This window comes from Physeter macrocephalus, chromosome 1 (assembly GCF_002837175.3).
Source record: "Physeter macrocephalus isolate SW-GA chromosome 1, ASM283717v5, whole genome shotgun sequence".
Classification (NCBI taxonomy): domain Eukaryota; kingdom Metazoa; phylum Chordata; class Mammalia; order Artiodactyla; family Physeteridae; genus Physeter; species Physeter macrocephalus.
Genome location: NC_041214.2, coordinates 87,058,216 through 87,069,470, shown reverse-complemented (window position 1 = coordinate 87,069,470; position 11,255 = coordinate 87,058,216). Strand labels below are relative to the sequence as shown.

The window sequence follows — 11,255 nt, the reverse complement described above, 5'->3', positions numbered from 1 at the left end:
GCAGGCTCAGCGGCCATGGCTCACGGGCCCAGCCGCTCCGCGGCATGTGGGATCTTCCCGGACCGGGGCACGAACCCGCGTTCCCTGCATCGGCAGGCAGACTCTCAACCACTGCGCCACCAGGGAAGCCCAATGTGTCCTCATTTTTAATTGTGGAACATTAAAGTCACCTTAACAATAATAGAAATATTTTAAATGCATTGTATATAATGGAGATTTTCTGAGGATGCCTATGAGACCAGCTGACCTTTAAACTTATTCTTCAGTGCTTTAAATGCCTGTTAAGTTCAGTGATTTTAATTGAAACCTTTAACAAATGAGTGGAAAATTTATGCCCTAAATGTGGGTAGATATTTTAGCAGAGAGCCAGGTGACCAAAGCAATACTGCTACCTATTTGCAGTATGCTCTCATTTCAAATTCTGACTTTTTTGAAGGTGGCTACATCTCCTTGATTTTGTTTTGGTGAGTAATACATTTTTAAATTTCTAAAATAATTTCAATCAATATTTTGACTAGGTAGATATATTCACATGGTTCAAAATTCTAAAGATGCAAAAGGACATACAATGAAAACTTTCCTTTCCACCCCTATATCCCAGCCTCAGTTTTGCTCCCCAGTAGCAGCCAGTAAAAACAGCTTATGGTGTATCTTTTGGGAGATAATATGTACATATATTAAAAAGCACATACATGACTGCAGTAGGAAGAATGATGTCCATGCCATATTCCCCAGAATCTGCAAATTGTTTCTTTACATGGAAAAGGGTATTTTGAAGATGTGATTAAAGTAATGGAGCTTGAGATGGCAAGAGTATCCTGCATTATCAGGTGGGTCCAATCTAATCATTAGAAGCAAAGAACCATATCCACCTGTGGTCAGAGAGATGTGATGATGGAAGAAGAGTCAAAGAGATGCAGTGTGAGAGGGATTTGACCTGCTTTTGCTGCCTCTGAAGATGGAGGAAGGGATTCACAAACCAAGGAATGCAAACAGCCTCTAGAACCTGGAAAGGGCAAGAAGACAGATTCTCCGCTAGAGCCTCTGGAAAGGAATGTAGCACCGCCAGCACTTTGATTTTAACCCAGTGAGACCCGTGTCAGACTTCTGATGTAAAAAACTATGAGACCATAAATTTGTGGTGTTTTAAACTTGTGGTAATTTGTTACAGCAGCAATAGAGAACTGATATAATAACCTTTTCCCCCATTTTTACATAAAAGGTAGTTTAATATATACACTATTTTGCACCTGGCTCTTTTTCAATTAAATGTATCTTGGAGATAATTACATATAGCTCTTTTAAAAGAGGGTGTATAACATTCCATTGTATGGATGTGCCATCATTTATTTACCCAATCCCCTACTAATGCTCACTTAGGCCATTTCCTGTCTTTTATTATTACAAATAGGACTGTGATGAATAACCTTATGCATACATCGTTTCTTAATTTCAGGAGGATACCTTCTCAGAGGTGAAATTGTTGGGCCAGAGTATATGTAGTTTTAGTTTTGCTAGATATTGCCAGGTTGCCCTCATGAAGGCTGTAGATTGGAGCAGTCTCTATGCCCAGCAATGTATGGAAGCAGGAGCGTGCCTCTCTCCCCTCACCCTCACCCACGCAGTTGCTCACTTCCTTTAAAGGTGACTCTGTGCACCGAAATTATGGACAGAGAGCAAGCCCCCAGGGGAGGAATGATACAGGTCTTCAAAATCTTGACCACCTGCCAAAAGCCTTTGTGACCAACTCCCTGTGTGGGGTTATATGAGGAGAATTTAACCAACTCTGGAGACCCAGCTCCCCAGAGTAAACACATCTGACTTTGCACACAATTCAAAGATGTCTTGGAGAATCATAAAATATTTGAGATGGCACCTTACATCATCTAAACCAATCCCTTCCTTTTACGGAGTTTAGAATTTCACACAGATTTTGACTGAAGGGGACACTGAAAGCATAGCTAAATAAAAAGCACTTTAGGAATGGACTGCGGCATTCAACCAATGCCCACACATCCGATACACTTATTACCATTTGAGTCAATATCTTGCTCAGTGGCTGCTGGGAACAATGCAGCCCATTTTGCCTGGTTACCCCAGAAAAGGGCTCTGCTCTGAAAGACAACAATGGGGAAGAGTTTGCAGGTCCCCAGAGAGCCACAGGGTTTGCTCTGCTTGTTGTTGTCTCTGCAGTATCTTGGAAGATGGTATGAAATTGAGAAGATCCCAGTGAGCTTTGAGAAGGGAAGTTGCATCCAAGCCAACTACTCGCTAATGGAAAACGGAAACATCAAAGTGATAAACAAGGAGCTGAGGTGAGAGCCTGTGCTTTCAAAGGCAACCCACGTCCGGGAGGGAGCCCTGCAGAGACTGTCCTGGGGTGACTGGTGTCCTTACCGTCTAGCGTGGGGAGGATGCAGACATTGCTGGGTCTGGGCTGCCTGCTCACGACAGGCCCTGAGAGGAAAGCTTTTGGCAGGCAGGATGGTAGGGACTAGAAGTCACTCATTCATTTCCATGACCACTTGCTGAGCACCTTATTGTGTCCCACACCCTGTGAGAGGTCCTAGGGACTCAATGGTAACACAAACTGCAAGGTTCCTGCTCTCATTGCAAAACAGACCCTCTGGTAGCAAAGGACAGCAAAGGACCCTCTTGTCTGACCTCCAGACCAAGAGAGAAGCACTTTCTATACATCTGCTGATTGAGGGCATCCAGCGTAGCTTGAATCCTTCCAGAAAGGGAGCTCAACATCTTCCATGACAATTTATCCCATCTCCAGACAGCTTTAACTCTTAGAAAACTCCTTTTCTTATTAAGCAAGAATCAGATACATATGTAGTCACACTCTAGGGTGTGTGAACAGGAGAACCTACAGAAAGATATTTTTCTATTACTTCTAACAGACTGATATTTGATCCCCAAATTCATACTTTAGAAAGCAAATATAAACTTAAAAAGAAACTTAGGAAGAACTCCTACCCACCTGCCATCAGAGATAAGAGTAACAATAAACAATGGTAACTAATACTAATTAAGCATTTTCTATGTGCAAGGCACTGTTCTGTATGTGTATGTATATATACATGTGTGTACATATACATCTATTTATGTATGTACATGTAAATGAGCATAGATATTCATTTAATCCCCATAGCAACCTGAGGTTGGTACTATTATTAACCCTCTTTTTATGGATGAGGAAAATGAGGTACAGAGAAGTAAAGTAATTTGCCCAAGGGTCACACAGCTTATAAGTGATGAAGCTGAGATTCAACACCAGGTAGAAGTGAAATGGGGAAGAGACCAGAAGATATATGAAAGAGGCGGGGCATGAATAGTTGCCATTCCTGTTTCCTAAGTTGTCTAAGAACTGTGTTCAACTGCAAGAAAACAGCTACCACCCAGCCTGGAAGTTACTCAGGCTCAGAGAGGCTTTGCATGGCCATCCTATTACCCATTAAGCTTCCTGTGAGTCACAGTACAGTGGGCTGACTCTCTGACCCCGCATAAACCAAAGAAATAATCTTGAGCAACTCTAAAAAAAATCCCACTCATTTCAGAGCCCAGTAAGGACTAGAGGAATTGAGATGCAGACCCCCAGAAGGTCTCACAGGAATTTTATAGGCCCCAAAGTAACAATGACTTTATTTGAAATATTTTGTCCCATTCTAAGGTTAAGAGTCAGACAATGACACAGATTCCAAAACCCATCAGATGTCCCCAGCTCTCCTTCTGAGTTGGCCAGGAATCATCTTTAACTGTACCCGGAGTATTAGGTCACTCTGCCTCTAGGGTCACTTCTACTTAAGAGCAAAGGCATATGGAGAAAGGTTTGTTAGTCAGGAAAATGATATAGATTCTGCAGAACAAGCAGGGGGCATGGCAGGGAGCCTGAGCAAAATACCCTTAGCCAATGTCAGAATGCTGGGGCCAAAGCAGCTGGCTCAGGGCTGGGAGCTGAAGGGGTTAGGTGCCCAGTTTCAAATCCTGGTTCTACCACTTACTAATGATATGATCTTAGGTTAGTTATGGTAATTTTCTAGGCCTCAGTTTCCTCCTCTGTAAATTGGCAATAATCACAGTACGTCTGTCCATAAGGCTGTGTGAACATTAAATGGGGTAACACATGTAAAGCACTTAGAACAGTGTTTAGCATGTGGTAATCATTTAATATTACCTATTATTGCTAATATGTTGCTACCCTTGAAAATACAAATGCATTTTTCCTATGAACAAATTGTGAGTTTATGATCAGAGACTGATATTTTGAAAACTGTCCTGGAGCAAAACATAAATGATGGTGAAAAGGGGGAAAGTCTGTTGGGAAGAGACTGGTTTGTTGCTAAGCAACTGCATGCAGCTAGAAATGGACCGTCTTCCATCTTACAGGTTGACTCCCAGGTGAGAGCAGGGCACCATCTCCAGCCCTACTCAGTGATAAACAGACTATGCAATCCAGGAGCATCAGAGAACATTTCCCACCCCCAACCCCCTTACCTGCTGCTTATTGTCTGGTTTCTAGGATATCCATCCCCACTAACCATAGCCTACTGACTTTCTAACACATGGCATTGCTCCAATTTTAGTTTGTCTGCCCCTCTGAGAGCTGGTGAACAGGAAACTCCTCTGTTGGCCTGCTAGGAGAGCACCCTCCTTCATAGCCTCAATCCCTAGGTCTTTCCCCTTTCCCTTAGATCCAGGGGGCCATTGGAAGTTATCCAGAAATGGGGCTAGCTCCCTTCAAAAGAGTGAAAGTATTTCATCCATCCAAGCAAAAAGACCATTGCTTTTAAGACACCACCATTTTATATACCACTAAAAAAGAAATGACACTAACAATTGTAAGGTGGCATTAATTGTAAGATGCACATTTCTTTACATCTACTGTCTCTGAGATTTGGATGCCTGGTAGAATCCCTGAAGTGAGGTAAATGTTTCCTCATTGCCTGCTTTGACCTGGCCTAAGTCAGAATCTCCCACACTCCATCAGAAGCTTGCTGAACTGGATGGGGTCTCAGAGCTATGAACCCAGGCATATGAACCCCTTTATGGGACAAATGATGCCACGTGATATCACTGAGGCCCAAAGAGGGGGAAACTTGGCAGATCTCCAGATTCCACGTTTTACATGATTTTCAGTAATCCAGTCAGTCCCTATTTTTTCCTTTCTTATTTTTAAAGAAGCGAATCTTTGTTCTGTGTTGGGTTGTTTTATTTGCTTGTTTTTCCCTTCCCTTTTCCTCCCTCTTGGTTTGGAGCCCAGGAGCAGAAAATGGCCTTGCAGGCTACTACATACACTCCAAAAAACAGTGTTGAAATACCAGGGCCTCACATATTATCCAGTCCTGGGGCATTGCAATTGTTGATTCTTATCACCCAAAAGCTGTCTTCCTCTGCTCGTCTCAGAGACAGCAAGAAAGCAAAGGCGAGGGAATGGAACTAGGACCCAACCTGTTTTCAAGAACCTCCTACCCAGAAATTGCAATGTTGGCCACCATGATTGTTGGTGTCACAAATCTTGCCTTTCCTTGATTTGGGACTTTTAATGAGTTCAGGTTTCTTGGTTTTTGTTTTTAACTCATTGCAGAGCTGATGGAACTGTGAGTCAAATTGAAGGTGAAGCCACCCAGGAGAACATCACGGAGCCCGCCAAGTTGGGAGTTAAGTTTTTCTGGTGTAAGTATACACTTCTCGCAGGAGGTGTCAGGGACAGGAGATATGCAAACGGAAGGCTAGAGCCCTGGGTCAGAGCACTCCCATCACATCTGAGTGTCACCCATATTGACTCAATGCATAATTATTCGCTGAGCACCCCCTACCTGCCATACGCTGGGCTAGGCCCTGGAGATGCCAAGATGAGCAAGACAAAGCTGGCCCTCGTCCCTGAGAAGCTTACATGTCAGTGTGGGTACTGACGAGCACCCAGGTGATTTACTATAAAACTACAGTAAGTGTGTCAATAGAGGAAGCACAGATTGGAGGCCACTGGGCATGAGCTGTAGGAGACCCAAGCCAGTCTTGTTTCCCAGAGGAAACTAATAACTGAAAAATTAGTAGTTATTAGCAGAACAACTAACATGTGAGAAATCTTGGCGGTAAGAGATGATAAGAGTGAAGGTAAGTTGGACTCCTGGCTCTCTCTGCCATTTTCTAGCCAAATTGTTGGAGTTTCATTTGGGTCCACCTTCCCCTTAACTTTAACAAGCTGGGCAGTGAGTTTTCCTTGGTGTTTGGAAGTGGAGTTACTGAATAATATCCTCTGAACTGAAAAGGAACTTTGAGACTGGAAACGAAGCAGACAACTCCATAAAGAACAATTAAGAAGTTTATTGTGGGTAGAATCAGGTGGACGACCCTCAGAGGCATTCACAGCTGCACTGCATTCCGCCACAAGGGGGTACAGGGGCACTTAAAGGAGCCAAAGCTAAAAATGGAATGACTACTAAAGAGAAGCACGTCCACATTGACAGGAACTGAGGGGTTTTCCTCCCTGCACTCTCACCCCAGGGGTCTTGTGACCATTAACCACCTGTGTCAGCAAAAGGCATTCTTCCAGTTTTCATGTCAGATGAAGTTTATAGGGAACTAATCTGGCTTGGGTGTATTTCTTGTGAGTAAGCTAAAGCTCAGTCTCACAAAAAAAGGGAGAGGGTAGGACCGCAGGCCTAAGATGGAGCTGACAAAATGGAGCCAGTGTGGTTCAGCCACACACTTGACTTGGACCTTGGCTGTGGAGGTCACGTTCACAGAGGAAGTTTCTGGATTCAGATGGGGAAAGTAAATCCTCCATCTCTCTTAAGGACCTTTTAATGTTGAGCTTTCAACACTATACAAATGTCAATCAGTGAATCGTAACCTGTTACCACCTGATTTACCGTATTCTTAAGAACGGTGGGATTTTCAAAGTTCGCACAAGAAGAAAAACAAGCAGACCAACATTAGCCCCTACCTCCTTCCGTAGGTGGGTTCTAGAGGAAGCTGGGTGGTACAAACATGGAAAGCCTGGGGCCCCTGACCTTACATTCTTGACTCCACTTAGCTAAGTGGTGGTTCCATATGCACTAGTGCTAAATGCTGCCTGTTGGTCCAGGGGGTACAGCCAAACCTCCCAGGTATTATGGACTTCCAGGTACCAACCTGCAGTCAGGGCGGGGGGGGATCCAGAATGAGGACTCTGAACTCTGGCTGCACACTGGAATCACTGGGGAGCTTTCAAAAGTACCAATAGCCTCCAGTTCAGAATTTGGGAGTTGGGGTGAGGGGAGGTAGGCCTGGTATTTTTCAGAGTTCCTGTATGATTCCCATGTGAAGTCACAATTAAGAACCACTGATGTAGAAGAATTAGAACCCCAGAGCCTGGCTTCCAGGGTCCTAGAGGTGAAGGTTTCTCTTGCCCTGGTCCCTCCTAATACTGCCTTTCTCTGGTTTTCAGTCATGCCATCAGCTCCATACTGGGTCCTGGCCACCGACTATGAGAACTACGCCCTCGTGTACTCCTGTACCACAATCATCTGGCTTTTTCACATGGATCATGTTTGGCTCTTGGGAAGAAACCCTTATCTCCCTCCAGAAACAGTGACCTATCTCAAAGATATTCTGACCTCTAATAACATTGACATTGAGAAAATAACTGTCACAGATCAGGTGAACTGCCCCGAGTTCCTATAACCAGGCTCTAAAGGGAGGCTGCATTCACTCCATGTTCCTTCTTTTGCTTTGCTTTTCCCCTACACCACCCCTCTTAAAGATGAACCAAACCACCACAGCAAACTATTACAAATACCAGAAGGGAAATGTGACAGCAGAAGCTAGTGGAGAGGAACTCAAGGCAAGTTGGCCCAAACACTTAGCCATGCACCATCTTGTTACCTTGCAAGCCTGATAATAAACTTGCTGCTGACCTGCTGTGCTCACAGTAGACTACAAATTGGACTAATTATTGGGAGTTTTTAATTCTAAGCTTATGTTTGGAAATCCTTAAGCAGTTATGTTGAAAAAAAAAAAGAAGCACTGAACAGTTTAAAGGTAACAATCTTGTTTCTAGAAAGGGAAAGTTGATGGCAAAGGCACATATCAGGTGACCTGAATCCAGGTGGCCCCATCCTGCAGGAGGCAGTCCATAGCGGGGAATCATTTGGAGTTTTTTGAGTCTCTGACAGGCAGTTTCCTGGAGGCATTTACTTTCTTATCAGGAGGTCTTCAGAGTCAGGTGAAGATGGGACCATCTTGGGTCTGTGCAAGGAAGAAGAGAATCTATGAGGGTGAAGCTTTGGGAATTTTTTTAAGAAAATAATTTTTAGGTCTTTTATTCAACTGATATTTACTGGGACCCAACTGCATTCCAGGCATTGAAAAATACAGAATCCCTCTCCTCTCACAGCAGCTCACAGACTAGGGAGGGAGACTGACAAGTAAAGACACAATTTTAATCCAAGCTGAGGGGTCCATAGGCAGATGCATGTGGAGGGAGCCATGGGAGCTCCGAGAAGGTCTCAACCCCTTCCAGGCATAGGTACCCACAAGGTAGTACAGTCACATCTTAGACTGTCCCAGCTTCAAGGAGTCAGGAACCACCTGGAGTTTGTTGTTGTTGTTGTTTTTTACATTTTACTATTAAAATCAGATCAATCTCAAAATCATCACCCTGCGATTACTCTTAGGTCACATAACATTTGTAATCCACTAATGTTTTGGGAAATGAATAGAAAATGAAGCCATTTGATTAGCTTTTTGCATTTTCAGCATGAATATAAAATATTTCCTTCAGCACTTGAGATGCTTCACTGCTTTATATTAAAGGTTATAAAAATTCCAAGAAACTTAATATGTATCATTCTCATTTTACTAAATAAATATGACCTCAAAATGTAGCTTGCTATTCGAAATTCCTAAAGGCTGAAAACCACTGGACAAAAAGGCGGTGATGGAGAGGTAGGTATTGAAGAAGAGCCTCTTCCCACAAGCTCGGCCTGCTGTTGCATCTGTGCTTTATCACACTGCCCACCCCACCAGAGGGTACCTGGCTCCTCTTCTAAAATACAGTTCTTCCCAAGAGTGTTAAGCTGCTTCTCTCTCTCTTAACTCATGGTACAAGACAAGCTATGATTGTGTTCCTCTTAACAGCTGTCTGGTAGCATCTAAAACAATGAACATGGCTACAATTTTGCACCTTTACAGTGCAGGTATCACGGGTGATTGAATCTCAAAAAATGGGGGGAATTCAGAGGATAGCATGGGGGCACCACGTATCTAGAGGAAACATGGGGGAAAACAACAAAAAATCCAGAAGGGTGAGCAAGGGAAGGGAAATGGGAAGTAAACAGCAAAATAGAGACAGTAGTAAATCCCCCTGTGCCTATGTACCCATCATCAGCTCCAACAGTCATCAACATCTCACCAATCTTGCTTCAGCTATCACCCACCCAACCCCAGTTTTTTTTCATAGAGTGTTTTGAAGCAAATCCTAAAGAGCACATCCTATTTTTGCCTGTTAGCTACCTAAGGATAAATCTCTAGCAGGTACAGACATTTCTTAAACAACAAAAAATACAATGTTACGTTTTATATCCTGCAAGTGCTCAGAGAATACAATTTAATCTATGTAATTTAAAGATTATTTTAGATTATCCAGATGAAAGGGAAGATATATGTACAAAAATGTTCATCATACTTTTACTCGTAGCAGCCCCCAAACTAAAAGGAGCTAAACTAAAACTAAAACAGCAGAGGAATGAGATCATAAATTATGGAAGAGCCACTTGTTGTAATGTGGTGTACTCATTAAAATTCAGTTATGAAGACTACAAGACCACATGGTAGCTGTGCCTGCCCGCCCACACTCACAACTTGTGTGTGTGTAGGGAGGGGTGGAAAAAGGTGGAGGAGGGGAGGACGAGGAGGGGTCCCGCATGTGGCCTTGCTGCTCGCAGAGATAGAGTCTGGAACATGTGCTCTGCTTACCCAGCCACATCCGATAAGACCAAGGTGTGTCCACCAGTGCTAATGACAGCCAATCCACAGGCTGAACAGAAACCTCTGATTTTTGTGGCCTACCTGGACGAAAAAGGTAAATTAGGCCAATCTAATCAGAATCTGACTTTAAGAGATCTAGAGAAAGGATAATGGAAAACTCTGTAAGTCATAACCATAAGGTCGTGTAGTTTGGGGTGGCCATTTTTGGTGATGCACAACTGAAGTTATGAGAGTGCAGAACAGAAATGCAAAGATAAGCCCAGACCCCACCCAAGGTCCCACCAGCAGCTTCAGTAGCTGACTGCTGTCTGTGTCCTAGCTCCAGTTCCTGTGGAGCTTAGCTGTCTTAGGTTCCTGAGTTTGGATTTCTTTAAGATTAGGGGCGCACACACACGCACACGCACACACACACACACACACACACACACACACCCCTACCTTTTTTTTTGAGGTAATTTAACTTGACTGAGTGAATGTTCCTTGCAACCTCAAATAGCCCTAAGACAAAAGTGTTCACTTTTTGAGTGAAAAAAAGAAGGCAGCATTGTACCTAAGTTGTACTTGTAGTTACATAAAATGATGGCATAAAATCAAGGACTAAAAGTGAACAGAGAAATGAAAGCAATTAATATGTTAGAATGGTGGAATTACTGAATGATTTATTTTCCTTTTTTCTTTTTGCTGTTGGCGTTTGTCGTGTAGGCCCTAAAACTTTAGACCCTAAAACTTCCTCCTAGTTCAGCCTGGTCCTCTAGCAGGTCGAGTGCCAAACCCCAAAGAAACAGGCTTCTTCCAATAATTACCTCAGGCTTCGAGACCTTTCTGGACTCTACTCTCATCACACTGCATTTCCGTTACACCTGAGACAGTGGCTTGATTTGTGAATATAGGACCTGTGATTAAAGCAATCTTTATTTACTACCAACAAGGCCCTCCGTACACTTCTAGGAGGCATGAAGGGAGATAAGTAATTTAGAAAGTTTTTGTTTACACAGTTGTCTAAATGTTGTGTTCTTTTATTTAAAAGTTTCCCCCCAAAGCAATCACTTTCATCTTGATGATTATGAGAAACTATTAACATTTTGAATATTTGTTAAATATGGCCAACTTTTATGCTAAAATCAATATTTTGACTAAATATCAAATATGAGATGAAAATAGGTTCATCAGATCTAAGGTTTTCCAGCAGAGCAAGGTGAACTGAACTAGTTGGGAGTGCTGAGAGGTGATGTGGCGGAAAGCTCACTGGGATGGGATCCAAGGACAGTCCCTGCTTCATT

General features: G+C 43.1%; 1 protein-coding gene across 10 annotated transcripts in view; it reads left to right on the top strand.

The window, feature by feature from the left end:
- APOD (apolipoprotein D) overlaps positions 1-8,010 on the top strand; it is a 97,432-nt gene extending 89,422 nt beyond the window's left edge. For all 10 annotated transcript variants that reach the window (XM_028492538.2, XM_055084641.1, XM_055084644.1 and 7 more), the window contains 3 exons: positions 2,194-2,315; positions 5,591-5,679; positions 7,436-8,010. In XM_028492538.2, coding sequence (XP_028348339.1) covers positions 2,194-2,315; positions 5,591-5,679; positions 7,436-7,671 — 447 coding nt within the window. In that variant the 3' untranslated portion in view covers positions 7,672-8,010. The remainder of the gene's footprint in view (positions 1-2,193; positions 2,316-5,590; positions 5,680-7,435) is intronic.
- Positions 8,011-11,255: the final 3,245 nt, after the last annotated feature.